The following is a 24,066-nucleotide window of genomic DNA, read 5'->3' as shown; positions in this document are numbered from 1 at the left end:
TAAGCGTGTTCTAATTAGAACGTAGCAAAAGAAAGCTCACACAGAGATCAATGTCAAAAGGATTTGAAAGGCCAGATTTATGCCAGGGGTTCACAAACTGTAGAGTGCATCAGAATTCTTTGTCCAAATCAGATAGCTGGGCTCCATCCTGGAGTTTCTGAGGCAGTGGGTTTAGGTTGGTGTGCAAGAATTAGCATTCCTTGTATGTTACTATGCAAAGCTAATTCTGCTGATTTGGAACCCCAATTTGAGAACCACTGCTGGGGCAAATATTATCTCCATAGTATTTATGTTGAATGACAGCAGGCCACTGCTCCATACCCCTAGCTGAACGCACAGGACAAAATTCCTTAGGTTAGGTCTTTTTTGGTAACTAGACCAAGTGTTCAAGGTCGGCTGCAGAGTGGAATCACCAGAAGATCTTAAAAGATACCAATACCTGGGTGCCCACCACCAAAAATGCTGATTTTTTTTTTGTACTAGGAATTTTATTTATTTATTTATTTATTTATTTATTTTTGAGATAGGGTCTTGCTACGTTGTTGAGGCTGGCCTTGAACTTACGATCCTCGATCCTCTTATCTCGGCCTTTCGAGTTGCTGCGATTACAGGTGTGTGCCACCACACCTGTTCCCATAGATTCTGATTTGGATGGTCTGGGGAATGGTCTGTGTTTGTTAGAGCCCCTCTGGGGGAGTCTAGTGTACAGCCAGGATGGCAAGACCATGCGTCTGAAGTCATGGACCAGTGGCATCACTTGGGGAATAATGAGAAATGCCAATTTTTGGTCCTGGGCCACATCACTGGGGATGGGGCCCAGAAACTTGTATTTTCATTAAAACAAGCTTTCTGGATGATTTGGAGGTGGGCTGACATGAGGAACCCCTGATCTAAAGTCTGGTGGACACTGATGGTATTCACAGGATGGTTCAAATGGTTTGTGCCTCCTGGTTCTAGCTCAGTGGCATCTCTGAAGGAGAAGTCTTCAATCTGGTCCCACTGGGAAATGGGACATCTTCCCTCCCTCCAGGGTGCACTGCAGGTGACCCCCAGAACCCACAGCTACCTGCAGGTCCATCTCGGCCAAGCTGATCAGCATCCGTGCTATAAATCTTTGCCAGAAGCCAACAGGAACGAAGCTCATCTTAAACACCCGCTGGATTGTGTTGGCTGTGGGGTGCCGCATGCCATGGGTGTCCAGGCCAGGTTTGGATGGAAGAAGATGTGGCAGGAGGTAGCTGAAATACATCAAGGGGACCGGTGACCAGCATGGACCAAGCTTTGCTGCAGGCCCCTGACCCCCCTGGCAGAGAGCCTGGCCTGGGAGTCTGCTTCTCCAAGTGACTCAGGCTGTCCAAGTGCCTTCCACACATGGCCTTTGGAATTCTATTTTTAGAAAGACAGGGTGGTTTACATGCTGAGAAGAACTGCTCCAGAGGCAAATGAAGATGGCCATAGTGAAGGTATTTACCAAAGATTCTAAGAGAGAGACTAGAATGATGTTGAGGGGAGATGTGAAAACATCTGTGGTCATAAAAATGTCAGACACAGCAAACTGAGGTCGATTCTCGGCAAACTGGGTTGCGGTCGGGAAATTACTTGACATTGACTTTGGTTGGTGGAGGAAAAACAAATACAGCTGCACAGTTCTAAGGACAATGCAGATATCGGGGTCAGGGTAACGTCTTTTTGGTCTTCGAAGCTATTTATTGTTCTTGGCCAATGGAAACAACACAATTGCCTTAAAAGTTCGAAGGTGGTTGTTTTGCGCAAAAGAGGGATGTTTTATGAGAACACTTATGGCCATCGTAAAAATGCTGCATCACTGTGTGACTGAGGCGCTCATGTCTGTTGTCATTTTAAAACAGCTGAAACCTGGGAGGTCCTCCCAAAAGCGTGCCTGAAAACTAGCATCCTCTGTGTGCTGTGGGGGTGGAAGCAGGACAGGCACAGGGTGACCGCAGGCAGGGGCGTCGCGGGCCACCCTCTGGGTGTGCAGAAGCTACAATCTTCTCAACAAACCTATGCCTTCGGTTTCAATCTCCTAAAAATAAATCCACTGCATTCCAACAAACGTCTTTAGAACAGTTGGGAAAAGGCTCTCTCCTAAAATTTTATGCAGCTGTCCCTTCGTGGTTATAGGTTCCATATTTATAGATTCAACCAACTCAGATTGAAAATGGTAATAAAAAAGTCTACACATGTACAGACTTTTCTTGTCATTATTCCCTAAACAATATAGTATAGCAACCATTTACATAGCTTTTACATGATATTAGGTATTATAAGTCATCTAGAGATGATTTATATTCTATGGGAGAATGTGCATAAGTTCTATGCAAAAACCAGGCTATTCTCTATGATGGCTCTTGAGTATCCATGGATTTTGGTATCCTCAGGAGGTCCTGGTACCCCATGGGTACTGAGGGATGACCATTTTAAGAAAAATTCTGTGACAGCCTGGTGGCCCAAGCACACCGGTGCAAATTCCCACCCTGACTTGTCTGCTCTGTGTTATGAGCCCCATGGGAAGGACAGGGTTCCCACCTGGCAGGCTGGTGAGGATTGACAGGGCTGTGAAGGTGACCCAGTGGACACAGATGATGAGGTATTAGGTCCTTTTCAGTCACCACAGGTCTTAGGTGAAAGGACATTCTCAACCACTGGGCTTGTGCCTCTGTCCCCACTTTGGCCTACTCTATCTTAGCATCCTGTCTTATTTCCTCAAGTTTTGGAAATTTCATATTTTTTTATATGCTCATAATTCTTCCCCTACACAGGAGGACCTCACCAGAACCTACTGCTGCCTTTTTTTTCTGTTTCATCTACCCATATCATGCTCAGCCTGTGTCTCACGTGACTGCTTACAAGGGCTGGCTGTGCTCTGGGAAAGGGCTTCCTGCTTTCCTCTCTCTTTGTGGCTATGTGCCTGGAGAAGGGAAGGAGCATCAGGTATCCCAGGGGTTCCAGTACACAGCTCAGTGCACAAACAGAATCGGTGCTTTGTGAAGGCAGGGATCGATATTTCTGAAGGCAGGTATGACTTAGAAGTCAGTCAGGCCAAAGTCTCCAGACTCTGATCACAGAAGCCAGATCTCAAGGGGAGCAGAGTCCCTGGAGAGAATAGTATACCTGGTTGAAGAGCAATTAGGAGCCGGGAAGGCTGTCCCAGGGGGTGAGCAGACAGTGAGCAAGATGGAACTAAAGAGGCGAACTATCTATGTATTTGATGAACACAAACAAGTGAAACCGGGGCAAGAAGTGGCGCCTGCAATGAAAAACTGGGCTGGCTAGCAGTATACCACTGAGATGGCCAGATGGTGGGGTTAGGGCCCTTGCCAGTGTCTGCTGAGAGCTCAGGAGTTTCCACCTGCAAGAAGTACATATGTTCCAAGAGGTTCATGAATCCCCAGAAGGTTTTCCAAGGGACTAGAGGGGTTCACGGGCTGCAGGTGGAAGACCTGCCAATACATCTGTTTGCATTGATCCAGAAACTGTAGCAAAGTCACTGACCTTACAAAAGCTTATGATGCAAGGAGCTGGAACTCGCCTAGGACACAAGGGAACCATTATGGCTGTGCTAAGATGGAAAATGTTCTGCTATTCACGGCACTGTGCAGAACCAGACACCCCAGCTGTGAGTACTTAACACAAAGAACTAGCAACAACAGTACTGCTAATACCTGATGTCTTGAGAGTTCTTAGGTGTAAGAGTCACTGTTCTAAGTATTTTACATGTATTATCTAATTTAATGATCATGACAGCTATGAGTAGGTAACAGTGATTATCCCCATTTTACAGAAAAATAGTTGAGATTCTTGGACAGGCTGGTTTTATGTTCTCACTCCCTGTACAGTAAGCTTCCCTGGAGACCCTGGTGATGATCTGACTGATTTTTTAAAAAATATTTATTTTTTTAGGTGTAGATGGACACAACACAATGCCTTCATTTTTATGTGGTGTTGAGAATCGAACCCGGGTCCTACTAGGCGAGCGCTCTACCCCTGAGCCACAATCCCAGCCCCCATCTGATTGATTTTTGTGTGTGTATGTTGTGCTGGGAATAAAACATAAGACCTCACGTATGCTAGGCAAGTACTCTACCACTAAGTTACATTGCCAATTGATTTTACTGTTCAACCAAATAGAAAGATCTATATCTATACATATACCTAGATTGATATATCTGCTCTATATACTGTACACAAATAACTGGCTCATATTTATTAAGCACTAATATTTCTTCAGTCCTCTAACCCATTGATAAAATAAGTAGAAAGTTATGTAAACTCATTGAGTACTTAACCTTGAGTTTTTTGTGTACCAACCTTAACCTTGGTATTTTTTGTGTACCCTGAATTGTTCTTGAATTTAAGGACAACTTGAATTCCTCTTTGGGATTTCTCTTTTTAGGTCTTTGAACATGACCTCCATGAAACTGAAGCAGCAAGAATTTGAGTCTCCCTCCCACAATAAGGCCAAGTTGAAAAAGCTGGGTGGGGCCTCAGGACAAAGGGGCCCAGTTTGGCCCCCAGGAACCTGCGTCTATGCCAACAGAATTTCTGATCTGGCCTCATAACAGCTGGGCCAGCTTCCCAGGGGCTTCTAGTGGGCATCCCATTGGGCTCTAGAGTTGGGGGAGCAGGGGGTGATATATTCTATGGCAGGTGTCTAACAAAGGTCTGTGGATTAGGGATACCAGCTGCTGCCTTGTGACCAACACCAGAATCAAACCCTGGAAGTGGATGAATCAGACTAGAACAAGAGCCCTTGAGCACCAAGTTGGTTTAGGTCCAAGCATCACCTGTAGACTGGGAAGCCACCGGAGGTCTGATCCCCATGTGGTCCCTCCAGGCCTGGACTGCTTGGGGTTCCACCTCAGGATAGGGGGCTTTGTAGTTAGCTGTTCAGAAAGATGCATCCTGACATGAAGTAGCCCAGGTGATACATGATCCCCAGCATAACCACTAAACACAATACCAAGAAGAGTAGCTAAATAGCCATCAGAGGGAATGAAAATACTAAAAACAATTTTATTATCTAAAAAAAGGTAGAAGAAAGTGAACAAAATAACAAAAACAGATGGAATAAATAAAAATAAATGGAAAGATAGTAGACTTAAACACAACCATATAATTAATTACATTAAATGTAAATGAACTAAATATTCCTATTAAAAGTCAGAGACTATCTGATAATGTGCTGTTAGCAAGAGACTCATTTTTAATATAAATAACCAGAAAAGCAGCTAATAAAGGGATGAAGGAAAAAAATCCATTTAAAATAAAAAGAAAGAAAAAACTGGCCATTTTAGATTCGGAAAAAAATAGACTTCAAGAAAAGGATGTTACCAGAGATAGAGAAGCTTTATAATGATAAAGGGTTAATTCATTACAAAGACATGACAATTACAAATATGCCTGGAAGAAGGGGCCTTGAGCAAAAGAATGCAGCTTTAGAAGCTGGAAAAGACAAGGAAATGGACTTTCTCCTAGAGCCTGCAGAGGGAGCACTGGCCTTGGGACACCTTGTTTTGGACCAGTGGAACTGATAATGGACTTCTGACCTCCAGAACTGTAAGAGAATACATGTATGATTATTTTATGTCACCAAGTTCACGTTACTTGTTATAGAAATATGTAACAGAAAGTTAACACAGAGGGTGTACATTACCTGATTTCAAGGCTTACCCTGAAGCCACCATAATCAGTGTAGTTTGTTACCAGTACAAGGATAGGAACATGAATTAGTAGAACAAAATAGAGTCTGGAACTAAACCTGCAAGGCCGAGTTTTGATAAATGAACCAAGGTAATTCAATGAGGGGAAAATGGAAATCTTTTCAATAAACGATTCCAGAACAATTAGATAAACATATAGAAAAAAGTGAATCTTGGTCCTTGCTTCACACCATAAACAAAAATCCATTTGATATGGATTATAGGTCCTAAAGTAAAAGCTAAGCTACAAAGCTTCTAGAAGAAAAATATAATAAGATTGTCAAGATCTTGTTATAAGCAAGTATAAAAACAAGTCACAGATAGGGAGAAAGAATTTGCAGATCATGTATTAGGGAAAGAACTTGTATCTGGGATATATAAAGAACTACAAGTAAGCAAGAAAAAGGCTAACATTCTAATTATAAAATAGACAAAACTTGAATAGACACCTCACACAAAAATATACTATATGAAGGGCCAACAAATTTGTAAAAGGTGTTAAATTTCATTAGTTATGAAGAAAATCCAAAGTGAAACTACAGGGAAATACAATTTCATATCCATCAGGTAAAATTAGAAAGACTGATAGCAAATGTTAGAGAGATAATAAAGTGACTAAAAAATACAACCTCTTGAGGGAATTATTGGGCAGTTTCTTATAAAATTAAGCTTAACTCATTCACTTTATGACCCAATAATTCCACTCCTCCTATTTACCTAAGAGAAATGAAAATACATGTCTCCAAAAAGACTTAGGGCTACACACAGCAGCTCTATTTATAGTAGCCCAAACCTGGTACAAGCCCAACATCCACCAACATGTGAACGCAATAAATACACTGTAGTAAAGCTGCAACGGAATACTACTCAGCAACAAAGAACAAAACTTTTGATATACACAACAGCCTGGACGCATCTCAGCACATGATGTTTAGCAGGAGGTACCACTTGGAGAACATATTGCATGATTTCTTTCAGTTATGAAGTTCAAGAAAAAGGAAGGTGTTGGTGAGGGAATTAGAGCAATGGTGATAGCTAATAAGGAGAGGAGAGTATGTGGGGGAAATTTCTGTGGTGATGGAATTGTCTATATCTTAATTTGGGAGTTGGTTACCTACTGTATGCATTTGTAAAAACTGGTTGTTTCAGATGTTGGTGATCTGTGCATTTCACTGTAAGCACAGTTGTCCCCCCTCTTTTCTGCAGGGGATAAGACCTGCAGTGAAGCCTGGAACTGATACTAGTACCAAATTCTATATATGCTATATTTTTTCCTATATATATACATACCTACCATAAAATGTAATCAAAAAAATTGGTAGAGCAAGAGACTGACATTAGCAATTAATGATAAAACAGACACATAAAAATGTCACAAAAATGGTCATATGGTTGCTGGCATCACTACTTAAATGCATTGGGGCCATTTTTAAATAAAATAAGGGTTACGTGAACACAAGCAAGGTTCCATCACCATAGTCAATCTGATAACTGAGATGGCTATTAAGAGATTAGCAGGGGGGTAGCTTATATAGAATGGATACAGTAGACATAAGTGATTAGCAGGGGGATAGCTTATACAGAATGGATACAGTAGACAAAGGAATGATTCATGTTCCTGGTGAATTGGAACAGGATGGCACAAAGTTTCATCATATCACTGAAATGGTGTGCAATTTAAAACTAAGGAATTGCTTATTTCTGAAATTTTCCATTTCATATTTTCAGACTGCAGTGGAAAGTAAAACCTTGGATAAGAGGAGACTACTGTAAGTTTTACCTCAAATTAAAAAGAGAAATAGATGAGTGGCACAATGAGGAAAAGTCCAGTCAACAGACTTGCTTCCTTGATGGGTGGCAGGGCCATGTAATAGAAGGGTAGAGTAAGGAGTGGGTGTCAGGGATACAGAGAGAAATCTTGAGCGTATAAGTTCCACTTTCCAAGAAGTGCAGTGTGGAGGATGTTTTCAGTGGGACCAGACAGCAGAGGAGAGAAAGCTGAGCTGAGTGCCATGTAACCTTCCAGGTGGCAGCATTTGGAAGCTCAGGCATTAGGCTCTGGAGGGAGGTCCTTGCAGGAAATCTGGGATTCTTTTTGCAAAGTGCAAGAAGAGCAGGGCAGCTGACTTGATGGCTCAGGCTAAGTGCAGAGGAGGATCCTACTCAGGAAGAGGTTGGTGGCAGTAGAGGAAATTGTCTGGGTCACTGAGTCAAGAAGGCTGACCAGAGGTCAAGGTTCTGATTACTTTTAGTGGAAGACAGGGAGGGGCAGCTAAGGCACCCACTGGCTTTCTTGGCAACCAGCACCAAGTCAGGAGGTTAATGGGTGGTCCTTGAGGAAGAGCAGGATGCTCCTGAGAAGGAGGAAAAGGAAAAGGAGGAGGAGACTTGGTTTTGTTTTGCTTGTGGTTTAGGACTGGGAGACCTATTCATGTCACAGACCTCGGAAGAGTCCACAAAAAGAGGCATTTCACAGAATATCTCTACTTGGCAAAGGGATGCCCTGTGATGATGGAACCCTCAGAGTAGGTGACAATGTTGCTCCCATAAGTTCATCAAACTAGATTGCATTTTGAAGCCAGGCTGTTTAATTAGGAAATACATCCTCATTGGTTATTTTTACTCACCATATAACCAAGCCACCAAACCCCCTGCCAAACTAAGCCCTCTTCCAAGTCATTTTTAATGCCATTCTTGTATGCTTTCCTAAATCTTTTCAATGAATCGATTTCTTTCAACTTCCCTACACAGGAGGGAAGCACCAGCTGGGGGGCTAGCTGTACCTACTGCCTCAATACCCTACATAAGGCAGCAGGTCATCACCAGGTGCTGGCCTGTCCCTGGGAGTGATGGTAGTGGCACCAATCCATGGAGGTCTTGTTCAGGCCCTCAGTGGCTCCAGACCCCAACTCCTTCCTCCAGGAAGCGACCTGCACAGGGTGGTCTGTGGCCTCACCTGTCATTGGCGACGGGCAAGGCGATCTCAAACTTGGCCAGAAACTGGAAGTACTGCTCCTCGGTTTGCTGCGTGAAGCCTGTCCCCACCAGCAGCATCCTGAGGTCCTCTGCACGGATCACCCCGTTCTTGGCCACCGACCTGGAGCCCTTAATGTTGAAGATCCTCTGCAGACACTCAGATAACCAAATGGGATCCAGGAAGTAGAGGTTCCTCAGGCCGTGGCTGGTGTCCGGGAAGTGCAGCAGCGTGCCGGTTTCTATGAGGAAGCTGATGGCTGCGGGAGGAGAGCAGGAAGCAGTGTGAGTGATGGGGTGAAAGGGAAGCTAGGCACTAAGTTTTCCTGGGAAGAATCCAACACTCCTGACATGCTGAGCCCCTCAGGTGGGACAGGAAACCTGAGCTCCATTCCCTGGTGGCACCTTGTAACTCTCGCCAGTATCCTGAGCTGACGGCCAACTGGGCTTCTACAGCAAGTTGTTATTTTCAGATCCAGCCTTTGTAAATTGCCCTACTTGCTAAAATTTGTATCCCCAAAATACAATACTTGAGGTACTTTTTCAGACATGGATAGACATGGGCTGAGCTGGGGGAAGTTTGAGTCGCCCGCCCAGGTGAGCATGTTCCCAGCTGAGGTTGAACAAATGATGTTCTGCCTTGTGGCCGCAGCTCTGGTAATGTAAAGGAGTGTCTATCTAGTGGGCTATTTAGTGCCATGCTTTCTGAATTTTGAACTTTCTGCTAGTGATTTTGTTGCTTACAAAGGCCCCCAATTCCAGTGTTGAAATGCTGTGTAGTGTTCCTGGGCACCAGAAAGCTGCAATGTACTTTACGTAGAAAATACATAGTTAGATGAGCTTTGCTCAGGCATGAATTTTAGTGCCGTGGACCATGAGTTCCACGTGAATGATTCAACAGTATATATCAAATAAGACATCTTAAACAGGAGCACACATAAAGCAAGCTTATGCATTGATAGGTTGATGATAATGTGGCCAGAGACTCAAGGGAACCTAATTCTATCTTTCCACAGGAGCGATGGTTCAGGATTCACTAATTCAGTGGTTGAGGTGAATTTATAGACCATAACTACCGTGAATGATGAGAACTGGTTGTAACTATTTAACCTCTGCCTCCCTACTAAACTTCAGCCCCGGGGGCTATGACCAGAGCTATGTTCTCAATGGCCAACAAAATGCTGTTATAGAGCAGTCATGTGCGTTCTCTCTGTCCAAGGAAAGAAGGTGGGAAGGGGGGATGATGGGAAGGAGAACACCAGGCAGAGTATTGGAATCTCTCATTCAAAATTGGTTTCCCTGCTGTGCTGAGGTTCAAGCTAGAACTATCAAGTACAGGTGGTTGTGTTTCTCACACACTCCATGGAGACCCTGGCCCTCTGCCCAGCCTCCCAGCGTCTCCCATGCTGGTGCCCACCCCCTAGGCCCACCAGACTGCAGGTCCTCATAGTCTTTGATGTCGTTGCCAGGTGTCTGCTCCACCAGCTGCTCCAGCTGCCTGTCCGTCAGGTATTGCACGTCGTCGCCAAGGCTGCGGCGCTGCTGCTCTGCCAGCACGGCCTCCTGCAGGCTGAGGTAGCTCCTAGGGACCTGGAGGACAAGTGGACGAGGCTGGTCCCAGGGTGTGCCACAGCTTCTCCCTCTCAGTCCTAAGGATTCAGGACCCTCCGTCCCTCCACCTCCCACCTCCCCTGTCCCACTTGGAACCATGGATCCTTAAACTCAAATACATGTTTTACAACACAGAGAGAGGAGTGTCCCTATCCCCAACAGCAGGAAGCAACCCTGTGGTTTAACTGAGTGAGGGGGTACCCACCAGCCTCCCTGCTAGTCGCTGGCAGCCGATGGTGCTGCCCACGTCCTTCATGTTGCACGTGACATGGAAAATCAGCTGCCGCAGCCCTTCCTGGCCTTCCAGACTCTTACAGGAAATCTCACTGTGTGTGCAAAAATAATCCCAGCTTAATCACCATGCTACCCTTCTCTGCAAAGCACTTAGCATCTTTGTTTTCCCAAAAGATTTATTCTGAACACTGGCAAGGGTGGAAAACTCATTAACGGTGACACAGGAAGTTTAAGGAGGCTTTACTCTGTGTGAAGCACCATGCTGGGTATCCCTCAATACATCACTTTGGTTTGTCTTCCCAGCATGCCCTCCTTTACAGAGGAGGAAAGTGGGGTACAGAGATATGATGTGAGCCCCTGGACACAGCTGGGAAGGAGCAGACTCAGGCTGGACCCAGGGCTTTTACCCAGAGCCAGCGCTCCTATTATTGCAGACCCTCCAGGGCTATCTCAAGGCCATCCCAGAAGTCCCCAAAAGCCTGATCCTGAGAGCCAGGCTCTCAGGTCTGCAGACTGACTGACTCACATACCAGCATCCATGGTACTTCACCCAGAGGGAACCCAAGAACCACCAGCGCAGTTACACCAATGCATGTTTTATTCTTATCAGGGGGCCCCCAATTCATTCATTAAGCCTCAGTTACATGTCTTCAAAGTTACAGGACCCAACAGCCCCTGTAACCTGCAGGCTGCATTGAGAGTCCAACGACAGGATGTTAGTGAAAAGCCCAGAGCAATGGATCCAACCTATACGGCCCACCCCTCCTCACACTCAGCAGCTCCTTCCTTCTCCCACCCCCAAATGTGCAGCTGTCAGAACCACTAAGACTCAACAGGAGAACTGGGACCTCGCTCTCCCAGGGTCTGTCTTTGATTAATGATCTGCAAATGGGAGGGGTGGTATCCAAGTTCACTTCTCTTAGTGACATGGGAACCATGCACTCTCGATACTGGCCATAGTGGGGAGGTGGGGACACAGAAAGGAAGTACAGAGAGGCATCTCCAGGACCTTCCCTCTAGATATCTAGAGGATGCCCAGGGCTGGTCTGCTGAGCTGCCACCCGCTACCCGAGGAGCCCATCCAAGCATCAGGAGCCTTCTGCAGGCAGGTCCCAAGGAAGATGGACACATCGGCCACCAGAGCACACAGAAGCAGGAGCAAGCACGAGGATGAGGGACACTCACTGTAAGTGTTTGAAAGTGATGTCTGGGAAGCCCGTGGCTCTGGACCCGGAGGGCGAGCGGCACAGCGCCAGCACGTAGGCACGCAGCGTTGCGATTCTCTCCACTCGGAACTTGGCTTCAATTAAGTCCAGGTGTGTTCCAACCACCAGCACCACAGCATTTGGGGCCTTGGCCTGTGACAGAGGACCCCACGGTTGAGAGCCATCTCCATTCATGAACAAGGATGGGAAACAGCTCCCCAGGTGTGTAGAGGGTGCTGAGTTAGTTCAGCCTGTGGGGAGGATTTCTGATCCTCCAGATATTCCCCGACTACCTAAGGCTATGAACTGGCATCAGGCCTGCCTCACCTTTAGGGCTGGGGAGAAGCTCAACTCCTCTTTCACACACTGGGATGGGGGCTCTTGAATTAAAGGTTAACAAGAAAATTACAATAGCACCCCACCCCTCAGGAGCATGATGCTGGGGCCTTCTGTGAAAGCAAGGTGGTTTTCCTAACACCATCCCCCCCCTTTTTATTTCTCAATACAGGGGATGCTTCAGAGGAGTGGCAGGACCCCAGTAATGCTCTGAGAACTGGGAATCAGAGAGAAGACCTGGCATCTCCTCACCTCGATGTTAAGCAGCCAGAACTGGAGATTGGCCACGGCTTCCTCTCCCAGCGCCAGATTCCAGACCACCACATATAGGGCCTTGTCCGTGAAGAAGCACTGGTTGACGGTAGCCATGCTAGCGGGGCCCCCGATGTCCCAGACGTTGAATTCCACGGACTCAACCTACTTGAGCAACAAGCCACCGCAGGGAGGCATTTTAGAGACCATGGTCTTAGGAAACCACATGGAGAAAACTGAACTTTGAATTCTGTGTTTGGGGTCATGTCTGAAGAAGACATAACCATGGGAAAGTTCTAGACCTCCTATCATGTCTCTTTGAATCAGTAATCCAGGCGAGGGAAAGAGGCACAGTTGCGACAGGGTGGGCTCTTGGGGGTTTCTGCCTCTTGCTAACAGAGCAGGGCCAGACAGGCCCCCATGGCTGGGGTGTCTGGGAAACACTACAGGGCATTACGTGGGCTCTGTCACAGCTGCAGACTTAGGAGACATTTGGTGGGAGGATGCCCCCGCTCTGACCTCCTGGTCCTCACCAAGGTTTAAGCTTCCTCTGTTTACCAAACTGTGTAGGTCAGAGGGTGGCGCCCACCTAGGAGCATGGGAAACTCCCCTGATGTGGGAACCCAACACCAGAGGGGCTGTTGGCTGCTGGGAAAGGCTGTGTAAGCGTGGTTTCTCTATTGTCGAATGAGGTCACAGCTGGCTTGAGAAGCTAAGGCAGCAGCAGGCTGTAGCAAGGAGTCTCTGCGAGGCAGTGCTTTGGCCTCGAAGACAGACAGCACGCTGACCTGATTTTGCATAACAATGAAAACGGACAGCTGTTCTCCACCAGCTGAAGGTCAGCCACACACAGAGTGACTGAGCTCAGCACTCACAGAGCCAGAGGCTGTCCTTCAGTTAAAGGAGGGGGAGTCTCATGATGGCAGGAAGGATGTGCACAGGAAAAATAATATAAATTCACCCCTTAGGCCTTGGACGGCCATTTGCTAAAGAACAGCTGGATGGAAATGAGACTGAGTCATGGTTAAAAAGTCAAAGCCAAAGAATGTGGAAGATCCTGGTTATTTTGGAGACCCTTTGGATGGGTATTAACTAGATTCCTTGCTGGGGTGTACTGGGTGGGCCTAATATTAATTATCTGATTGTTCTGATCATAACAGATAGGACTCTAGTCTTTGTTTTTCCAAGCTGGGGGCTGAACTCAGGGTCTCACACACCTTACACACACTCTCTACCACTGAACGACGGCCCAGCCCATTCTCAAGTGGGCTGGTTTCTGAGTCTGTGTTTGAAGGTACATTCACCTTAAATGCCTCATTTCTTGAACTGGGTTTCCTTTATCAGGAAAGATGTTTACAGTGAGACCCATCTTCAGCTGGCTCTGTGCTTGGGGACTCTGGATGAAATCATGCCACATCTGGTCATGGCCCTTCAGTTTTTCATAGGGAAAACTCCTTGCACCTTGGATTCCTGGTCACCACGGGATAGCAGAAAAACGCAGGCAGCAGCTGAGGCTGACACTGTTCCTAACCTGAGCACAGAGAAGAGCCAACTGCCTGGTGCTATGTCCCGGGAGGGAGAGCCCCCCATCCACCCACCCCCACCATATCCAACAAGTTCTTTTTTCTCTTTCAAGAGCAAGAAAATGTTCATTTCCATTTGCCTGGTACTAAATGGAAAAAAGGGATGATGAATAGGTTCAGTGAGGGCTTTATTTTAAATAGAACTTTTCAGATCTTGGGGTGAAAGGCAGAGATCATGAGGGATAGAGCATGCATTTTAGGTGTGCTTTATCAGCTTCCCCGTTAGAGAAAAGACAAATGCTGGGGTGTTTCACTGCCTGCAGGGGTACTTTGTTCTCAGCCCTGGGAGAACCCCAACCAGATAATCTAATCTCTGGGGCCAGGAAGTAGCAAAGCTTGAGTACTGGTGTCTTTACACGTCCCCCAAGGGAATCTAATGGACAGCCAAGGTTAAGACTCACTGGCCCAGAGCCTCAGCTTAATTAGAGGAGAGAAACTACAAGTTCCCATCAAGAAGTGACTTGCTGCTGCCTTTGACAGAGCTGGTTTGGAACATCACATAATGGCCCCTGCAAACATCCTGGGCCTTGGACAGCTGAGAAACCCTGGGCTCTTTGGGAAGAAAGAAGGGCCTTCATGAATGTTCCTCCCACCCACACGGATACTGCACGCCGACCATCCTTGACCTTGGCTTTGGAGCCTGCTGGCCTCTGGAGCTCCCACTTGGTGGTCCGGATGGTGGCCTCACTGTACGCCACCTGGGGGGCCCTGCCCGTCTGTAAGATCTCCAGGAGGGTGGACTTGCCCTGGCGCGGTGGACCCACGATGATCATCTTCATCAGCTTGCATTTCTCTGCTTTCCGCAGCTGAGCACGCAGGAAAGACAGCATTGCTTTGGGACCTGTGCAACATCATGAAAGGAGAGTGGACATCACTGCTAACATATTAAGGGAACATGCTCACATCTCTTAGGAAGAAACTAAGTCCTTTGGGAGGGGACGTTTCTCATGTGTTCTAGGGGGATGGTTAAAGAAGATGATTGGATCTGGTGGAAACAGGGTGCCATTCCATTCACCCCACTGATGATGAGTCAATGTTAAGAATCTAGGGACAATGTCCTTGCTGCCTAAAAGGTCACAGCTTTACTGCCTGGCCACTCTCGATATAATGACCCATGCTAACTATTGCTCTAGGGACAGTTCCATAGCATCTTCTAAATCCTGAAGCTGGAGCTGGACCCTGTGAGTCATCCACTGTTTCCACCTCTAGAACCTGAGTTCTAGGTGGACCTGAGTTATTTTTTTTTCCCCAAGGGCGACAAGGAAGTGATGCTCTGGGGACAGGACATGGAAGTCCTACCTTCCTTTCTGATCTCTGCAGGCACATTGCTGATGCTCAGGTCTTCTGTGTCCAGTTGCCATAGGTTGCCCAGCTGTCCCAGTTCAGGAGGGAGCTCTCGGAGGCCAGGGTTGCTGAGGAAAGAATACTACATATGTGTGCACACACGCATACACGCATGCACATGCAGCTCCCATCAGCCTCTGTAGCCTGAGGAGACAACCACTGGCCTCCACTCAAGCCCTGTAAATCAGGCCTTGATTTCAGGTAACCCATTTGAGTACCAAGTCCAAAGCCTTTCTTCCCGGATGCTCAGTGGTAGAAAGGGCAGTGCTGTCTTCTGAAAATCCAAGTCCCTGTGGCTTAGAGCTGGGTGCCCTCCTCCAATTCCCCTCTCTTGTCTTCCAATTACATTGCCATCAAGAGAATTACTGCCTCCTCTAGGAAAGCCAACACACCTTCAATATTAATATAGTATTTAATATTTTCATCAAATTTTACACACTGCCTAAAAGCTCTAGCAGTGTCCAGCACACAGTGGGTGCTGCGGAAGAACAAGGATGCAGGATGGAGTGGTCCTCGTGATAGCCCAAGTAAAGCAGCAGAAGCACATATCCTTGTCACTCTCTGCCCCACCTCTGGCCCATGCTCACTTCTGAAAACCCCACTACTGCCTCTACTGACAGCTTCCCTAGAGGCAGAGCCAGCAGACTTCTCTCACCACGCACTTACTTTCCCAAGTAGAGCTCTGACAAGCTCTTCAGCAGGCAAACAGATGGAGGGACTGCGTCAAGGTGGTTGTCATTCAGACAAAGGACTTCCAAAGACTCACTCAGGAAGGCCGGGAATTCCAGCACACACGCTGTGAAGACAAGACAAAGCAGACCTTTGGGTATTTTTAAAACAACTCTGGACCATGACAGCATGGAGGCCAGGTGGGTATGTAAACCAATACAAGCTGCAGAGGGGGCTTTGTGGCAAACCCTTCAGAGTACAATGCTCGTCTCTCCAGTAGGCAATTCTCATTCCACAGACATCCTTGCATGCATATGTGGCGAAGATGTGGCAACAACAATGCTTGGTGGCATGCTGCTTGCAACAACAGAGAGAGGACAACCTATGTGCCCTTTATTGCAACTCCATGTCCACAGGGAGTTAGTTTAGTGAATAATGGAATAATATGCAACTATTACAAAGCACGGGGCAGGTCACGTGTGTAGGTATGAAGTGATACTCAAGAGCCAGTAATGAATTGAAAAAGCAAGATGCAGAACCAGGTTTCTAGAAGGCTTATTAGTGTGTCAGAAAACATCTGCAGACATGCACACACACATACACTCACAGTGTGTGTTATATGTATGTACATATACCACACATGCACAAATGCATATGCATGAATGTTACAGATGAAAACACAGTTGTTAGCAACAAAAAAATTCCACAATTGTCTCTGGAGGAAGGGTCTTTTAGAGGATTGACTGTTCAACCCATGCCCTTTGGTGTTGTTTGAAAATTCTGTTTTCAAATATACATGTATTATTTCTTCAATTAAAAAAAAACCTAGTTAACTAAAAAATAATACTGTGGGCTAAGTCTTTATGTTGCCTAAGATGGCACTGAAAAGCGGGCCAACCCTTTAGTATTCAAGAGACTTCATTAATTAGGCTAATTATGAGATTACCATTAAAATCACGTTTCCAAGGTACCGGAGTGTTTGCATTGAGCAAAAACGTGCGGTGGGGGAAGGGAGAGAGCTTGGAAAAGGACACTAATGGGAATCAGAGGTTTAGATTTCTGCAAAATCTCTGAAGTGTCTTCATCCTCTTTGGGAGCTTAGGGAATTCAAGATAAAAGGAGTGCCTCAAAGTCCCCTCCCTGGGTTCCCAGCCAGATGCAGAAGATGAAGAAGCTAGAATTCTTTTGTTGGGCTGAAGCCATGTTTGGTTGCCTTTGATTCCCCCCACCCCCAACCCCAAGCTCTGGCTTTTCTCCACTTGTGGAGCTCTAGTATCAATAGTAATGGGGCAACCTGACCGTAGAGAACATTATGGAAGAGAGGACTGTGGCATACCAAGCTCGAGGTCTGGGAAATGTACCCAGCTGGCTATAATGCCAATGAGACTCACTGCAGGGGCCCTATGGAAACACAATTGCAACAGACATTTAAAGATGACTTTGTAATAGACCTCGTTCCATAGGAAGATGTTCAAAAAGGTTGCTGCTTCTTTTTTTTTTTTTTTCTCTTCCAGGAAACGGGATGATCAATGTCAGCCTGCATTAATTCACATTTTTCATGAAAGAACATCCATCAAGAGAAAGATTTGCTTTCTTCCCAGAGAAAGGGAACATTCTGAACACCTGGCCCTTGGGCTTTCCAATTCTGAAGGTTCCCCTGGTGTTTATGAAGCCTTTTTAAGGAATGGATGGGTGGAGTGAGGAGCTGCTGCCCCAGATGGAGCAGCACCTGCCACACACCTCCTGGCCCAGCGTGGAGAACTATGGAAACTGGGCTTGCAAGAGCATAGCTCGAGGTATTTATGAACTGTAATTATTTATTCATAAGTTATTTATGACTCTGCTGGTCTGAATTTTACCGTAAAAACGGCCATCCAAATTATTTTTGGACAAGGCTACTGCAAAAATATGACCACTTGAATGTACGTAAATCTCTCTGGAATTTCACTATCCATCTGCAAACAAGTTGTCTTTTATAGATAATTCTTTACCCCAGGGTCAACATCCCTGAGACAATAGCCCTACTGAGAAAAAGGGTTCACAAGCCACCACCACCACCGCCCCCCCCTTCTTTTCACTCAAGTTCAATCTTTTAGAAGAAATTGAAAAAATCAAGAGGCCTTTGTCATTTGCCAAAGCCATGACCTACCTCGGCCAGGGAACATCCTGGGGGTGTGGCCTCTTCGCCCCGGGCCTCAGACAAGCTCTTATGGGTCACTGGCAAAGCCAATTTCATCAGAATGGGTGCATGTTCCTATAGAACTTGCCATGTGTACTGGGAACTTCCTGTCTGGCATTTTCCCAAGGGAGTAGATGGTTCCACTGAGTCAAAGTCCCCTAGAAGGGATGCTGCACTTTCTAACACACAGGGCTCAACCCACATGTGGCTTGCGGGATCAAGATCCACCCCAGATCCTCTTTTCATGCCCATCACCCCACTTGGCATCAACGAGAAGACGATGTTTGTTTTCTTTTCTTCCCCGCCTGCACTCAATTTCTGACGTCCTAAGGCCCTTCATTTAAAAGGGACCAGTTATGAAATTCATAATTGCAATCCTCTATTAGTGTGGTGAAGGATCTTTTCATCTGTCTCCTGGCAGTTGTGCAAACTGCTTCTATCTGTTGCTTCATTTTTTTTCCTCCATTTTTTTTCTTTTTCTTATTGGGATTTTTTTTTTAATCAATTGGTAAGCATTCTTTCTGTATTAGGGACATATGCCAATTTGTGTTGCAATAATTTCTGTTGTAAATGTTTCTTTTCATCCTGTTTGAAAGATGACTTTGTTTATAATACCTTTTACTTTTCAATTTTTACAAAGTCAAATATTTAAAAAAAAAATTTCTGACTTCCCAGCTAGCTTTTGAAGGTCTTCTGATATCACCCCTGTATCATACATATGTTCTCTTTAATGTCATTTTGTTTTTTTCTTTTTCACTTAGATCTGCTATCCACATGCACATGATTTTGGTTAATGTAAGGTAGGGAATCTAGTGTGGATTTTCTTCTTCCAATTAGGCAGTTATACCAACACTACTTATTAAAACAACAAATATTCTTTTCCATTAAATTGAAATACTACCTTTATCATATATTACTATCCTTTACAGTTGTCCCTCAGTATCTGTAGGGTATTGATTCAGGACTTGTCTTCTGATGCCAACATCTGCAGATGTTCAAGTCTCTTCTATAAATGGTGTTGGTGTGGCATCTGCATAGGGCCCACATACATCCTCCTGTTGACTTTGTCACCTTTAGACTACTGGTAATTTCTAATGCAATGCAAATGTGAGGTAAATAATTTTTATATCGCATTGTTTATGGGATAATGACAAGGAAAAGATCTGTATGTTTTCAGGACAGATGTGATTTTTTTTTCCTAATATTTTCAACCCATGACTGGCTTGAACCTGTAGATGTGGAACCTACAGACACAATCAGCTGACTGGATTTAAGTAATTTAAGTAAATCTATTTTGGACTCTTATCTTTTCCGATGAGAACATGTTTCTTTTTTGATCATACATAAACACACATACTTATGTGTGACTGACCTGTTTTCATACCATGTGTACATACACACACACCAGCCCACCAAAAAGTGCAACAGAGCAACAGACCATTTAGTTCACCTCCTGCAAATGTGTCCTGGTCTTTCTGGCCAATTCCACCTCACACCATTTGTACTTGTGAATACCAATCTATGAAACTGAAGGAGAAATTTACATTTCATTTTAAAATTACCTAAAAATTGGTTCTTGTTTTAGGAGATAGCACCCTGAGGGATATTTCTGAATGTAACTGGCTTTAGAAGGCTTAGCTTTGATTAAAAAAAAAAACAGTTGATCTTATTGAAGTAGAGAATAGAAAAGTGATTACCAGAGTCTGGGAAGGGTGTGGAGAAGGAAGGATTGACATAGGATGGTTAGTAGTTATGGGGTACACACAGGAGGAATGACATATAATGTTCTACAGCACAGTAGGATAGCTATAGTTGACAACAATTAATCGTACAGTTTGAATTGCTAGTAGAGAGGATTCTGAATGTTTCCATCACAGAGAAATGATAAATGTTGGTGGTATGGATATACCAATTACCCTGATCCAATCATTACCCATTATAAACAAGTACTGAAATGGCATACTGAGCCTTGTATGTATTCAGTTATTATGTTGATTCAAAAGAAAAATATAATTAAAAAGAGTAAGTGTAGAAAACATAAAAAGTCTTGGCTTTGAGGTTAAAAAGGAAGGACGACTGTTTACCCCAAGTCCACACCTTCCCCCTGCACCGTATGGAAGAGAACAGACAAGAAATTTCCCTACAAATAATTTGTGCTAACCTGGCCTTGTTGGGTGACCAGCACAAAAACTCCAGGCAAAGTTCTGTTTCCGATGTGTTGGGGAAGACCACATGCTCTTCCACAATCTCAGACTAGCCTCTGCCTGAGGGGCCAAAGGTGGCTGTGGGCCCCAGTGGACATTGCAAGATACTACAGTATGGAAGGAAGGACTTAATAGCACTGGTCTCCCAGCTCCAGGACTGGACTTTCACCATCCTGGGCTGAAATCTCTCTCTGCCACTTGAGCTGGGAAATCAGTCAACACTTGTGCTACAGACTGGAGCATGTCCTCCAAAGGCATATGTGGAAGCTCCGACCCACAATGGGATGGAATTTGGAGATGGAATTGGGGAAGCAATTAGGTTTAGATAAGGTCATAAGGATCCTATGATGGAATTAAAATTTTTTATAAAAGTAGGAAGACAGTCCAGAGTCTCTGTCTTTCTCCCCTCACCCTCTTCACCATATGAGTACACAGTGGGGAGGTGGCTGTTTACAAGTCAAGAAGAGAGACCTAATTCACCAGAACCTGCCACACTGGAACCCCAACCTCAGATGTCCAGCCTCCAGAATGGTGAGAAAATAAATGTGTGTGGTGTAAGTGATCCAGGCTATGGTATTTTGTTATGGTAGCCTGAGCTACTAAGACACCCTGAGAGGCTTGGTTTCCTCATGCACAGAAAGGAGAACTGCAGCCCATATCTTATCTTTGTAACCTATCTAGGGCACGCTCAGTGTGCAGTAGATAGCTACCAGCATCCCTGGATTTTAAACAGGAAACCAGGGCGTCAGGACACTAGCATGGCACACACATGAAATGAGAAACAGGCACTGTTCACCTGCGGATTTTTCAGTCATGGTCATCTCTGGCATTCCAACAGGGCACTGAAGGGTAAGGCCCATGATGAGGCGATTCCTCCACTTGGTGGAGCAGGGACCCCGCCTACCCCTCTGGTCTCAGTACACCATCTCTCTCTGCCAGCACCCACCTGCCTCAGTTCCTGAACGCTGGCGGCCTCTGGTGGTGAAAAAGGAAATACGCTTTGTTTTAAGTCCATCTTCATTTCTGTGGGAGGAGGGTACAAGAAGAATCAAAATTTAAGGATGGCGAAACAAACCCATTATTATCTTGGTTGAAACTATACACTGGTCCATGGAGAAGGCAGGAAATTCCGGCAGCAGGTGTCTAGGCTCCTTGCAGCTAATGTACAGCCGTGAAGCTCAAGGGCTTTTGGGAAAGGTGTTTAGAAAGGATGATCTAACCCCAGCATGACTAGCGGTTTCCATTCTCGGGCTTTTCCACGGAGGCAGGTGTGAGTGTTTGTGTGCTGAGCCTGGCATATTCCAGGGGCTGTACATTACGTGCCCCACTCCCTGCCCGGGGTCTATGTTCTGTTGAGAAGCTGAAGAAGTGATCTTCAGCAAGTGACCCAGAAGGCTGCTCTCCAGGGCCCAAAGGGCAAGCCAAGTTCACCTCCCACTTTTTACTTTTTACTGGAAAGTGTTGGGGTGGTTCCATTTCTTCACCCAGTAAACACAGTGGTCAGCAAAGGCCTTTGTCTTCTGGATTACAATTGAGGTTGAAGTGAGAGACATGCTTGTCTAGGAAATGGAGTCGCTGTTACGAGCTGAATTGTGTCCCCTGAAATTCATATGTTGAAGTCCTAACCCTAAAAACCTTACAACGTGACTGGATTTGGAGATGAAGGTTGAACATCCCTTATCCCAAAGTCTGAAATCCAAATTGCTCCAAAATTCTAACTCGGTGAGCGCTAACATGCTGTCCCAAGTGGAAAATTCCATACCTGACTTCATATGATGGGTTGAAGTCAAAACAGGCATGCTAAAGACTTTGGAAAGATTGCCCTCAGAGGATGTGTATAAGAAACATAAATGAATTTTGTAATTCAACTTGGGTTACCCCTCAGGCATCTCATTATGTAAATGCAAATATTCCAAGTCTGAAAAACATCCAGAATCTGAAAGACCCAATGATTTTGAATAAAGGATATTCAAAATGTAGGATCTTTAAAGAGGCAAGAATGCTAAAACGAGTTTATTAGGGTGGTGCCCTATGATCCAAAATGGTTCATAGATTTGGATACTGACACACAGAAGGAAGACCATCTGCAGACCCAGGGACAAGATGGCATCTATAAGCCAAGGAGAGAAACACAGGGAGAAACAAACCCTGGCACCTTGAGCTTGGACTTCCATGCTCCAGCACCGGAAGCAACTCACTGTGTGGTTTAAGGCCCAGGCCTGTGGTATGGCAGCCCTAGCGGATGGACACAGGCGCCATCCCTGGGTTTGCTTAATGGTAGCCACATACACCTTTAGGGGTGTAGAGAGCCCCTGCTTACTTGCCAAGTTGGTTTCTGGAGAGGTCTAGAGTTTTGAGTTGTCTGCAAGTCCACTTCTCTTGAGGTGGCAGTGCTACCAGCTGGTTTCCCTGCAACCTCAGGAACATGAGGGTCTGAGAGAGAATGGGGGAGAGATAAGCAAAGATGGGGGTCAAATACAAAAAGGGAGGATAGACCAAGGAGAAAAGCCAGTCATTCCCCCCCACAAAACGCAGCCAAATGGCTGTAGCCACTTTTACAAGGATCCCAACTATACAGGGCTGGAGAGTCTCTGAAAACTCATGAGATTATATCAAACAGAGAAGATGCATGGAAGAGCTTCCCTGGAAATCAGTGGGATCAACTGTCACAGAATGAAAGGAGTCCAAGCACCTCCCAGGGTTAAGGATTTCTAAGAGTCACCATAAGTGGTGGACCTCTCCTTGGAGGTGTGCCCAGCCTGGAGCACATAGGATCACCTCTGGGGGAAGCAGCATGGTGCTGTAGGTTGGATCTGGAATGACTCCCACAGGTTTACGTGTTAAAGGATCAGACTCAAGTCCATGTGCCACTGGGAGGCAGTGGAGCTCTTACAGGGAAGGACCTGGGCTGGGATTGCAGCTCAGTGGTAAAGCACTTGCCTAGCACATGTGAGGCATGGGGTTCGATCCTCAGCACCACATAAAAATAAATAAAATAATGGCACTGTGTCCATCTATAACTAAAAATATTAAAAAAAAACAGAGGTAGGGCCTACATGGAGGTCTTCTGGTCACTGAGGGTGTGTCCTTGGAGAGGAGAGTGGGACCCTATCTCCTTCTTCTTTTTCTTCCTTTTGAGTATCAACCACGAGGAGAGTGGCTTTGCCCCACCACAAGCTCCCTCATGCAATGTGCCACGTCACTACAGGCTCCAAAGCACAAGGGCCAACCAATTATGCACTGAAACCTCCAAAAACTGTGAGTCCAAAGAAACCTTTTTTCATTATAAGTCGGTTATCTCCAATATTTGTTCCAGTAACGGAAAGCTAACACAGGGAAACAGCCCCATCCTCCTGCACCCTAGCACAGCTAGCTGTACCCATGGACACGTTCTCCCCACCTTCCCATCTTTGCTCCTGACCATGTGTATTTCTGATAGCTAAACTTTTCCTTCACTCCCTTCCCTCCCCACCTCCCACCCGATTTGTCTCAGGAAAATCACATAGATTTCACTGTAAGCTGGCGTGATTTTTCTCACCAAAGCTGAAAACGAGAAAGTGCTATTAGACTTACATCAAGCTGAAAAAGTCCCAGGGGAACTTCTTTCAGTGCATTTTCTGAAAAATCCACATCCTTGAGGTGATTTTTCCAAAAGATAGCCATTTTGTCTGGCAGGGATTCCAGGGCATTTTTGGATGCTTTACAACATTTCTAGGAGTTTGATGAGAAAGAAAACGAATATTAATTAGCTTTCTC

The 24,066-nt window shown here is 45.6% G+C and overlaps 1 protein-coding gene across 5 annotated transcripts in view; it reads right to left on the bottom strand.

Moving 5' to 3' along the window:
* The window catches only part of Lrrk1 (leucine rich repeat kinase 1), a 154,206-nt gene that overhangs the window by 27,712 nt on the left and 102,428 nt on the right, over window positions 1–24,066 (bottom strand). For all 5 annotated transcript variants that reach the window (XM_078051265.1, XM_078051266.1, XM_078051264.1 and 2 more), the window contains 12 exons: window positions 23,884–24,021; window positions 22,631–22,743; window positions 21,257–21,333; window positions 15,925–16,054; window positions 15,214–15,326; window positions 14,541–14,755; window positions 12,332–12,496; window positions 11,724–11,896; window positions 10,510–10,630; window positions 10,124–10,283; window positions 8,677–8,953; window positions 1,067–1,238 (listed from right to left, as the gene is read on the bottom strand). In XM_078051265.1, the coding sequence (XP_077907391.1) occupies window positions 1,067–1,238; window positions 8,677–8,953; window positions 10,124–10,283; window positions 10,510–10,630; window positions 11,724–11,896; window positions 12,332–12,496; window positions 14,541–14,755; window positions 15,214–15,326; window positions 15,925–16,054; window positions 21,257–21,333; window positions 22,631–22,743; window positions 23,884–24,021 (1,854 nt within the window). The remainder of the gene's footprint in view (window positions 1–1,066; window positions 1,239–8,676; window positions 8,954–10,123; window positions 10,284–10,509; window positions 10,631–11,723; window positions 11,897–12,331; window positions 12,497–14,540; window positions 14,756–15,213; window positions 15,327–15,924; window positions 16,055–21,256; window positions 21,334–22,630; window positions 22,744–23,883; window positions 24,022–24,066) is intronic.

The sequence above is a fragment of the Ictidomys tridecemlineatus genome, chromosome 5, assembly GCF_052094955.1.
Source record: "Ictidomys tridecemlineatus isolate mIctTri1 chromosome 5, mIctTri1.hap1, whole genome shotgun sequence".
Lineage (NCBI taxonomy): Eukaryota > Metazoa > Chordata > Mammalia > Rodentia > Sciuridae > Ictidomys > Ictidomys tridecemlineatus.
Note: the sequence above shows the minus strand (reverse complement) of the source record. Positions and strands in the feature narration are given on the sequence as shown.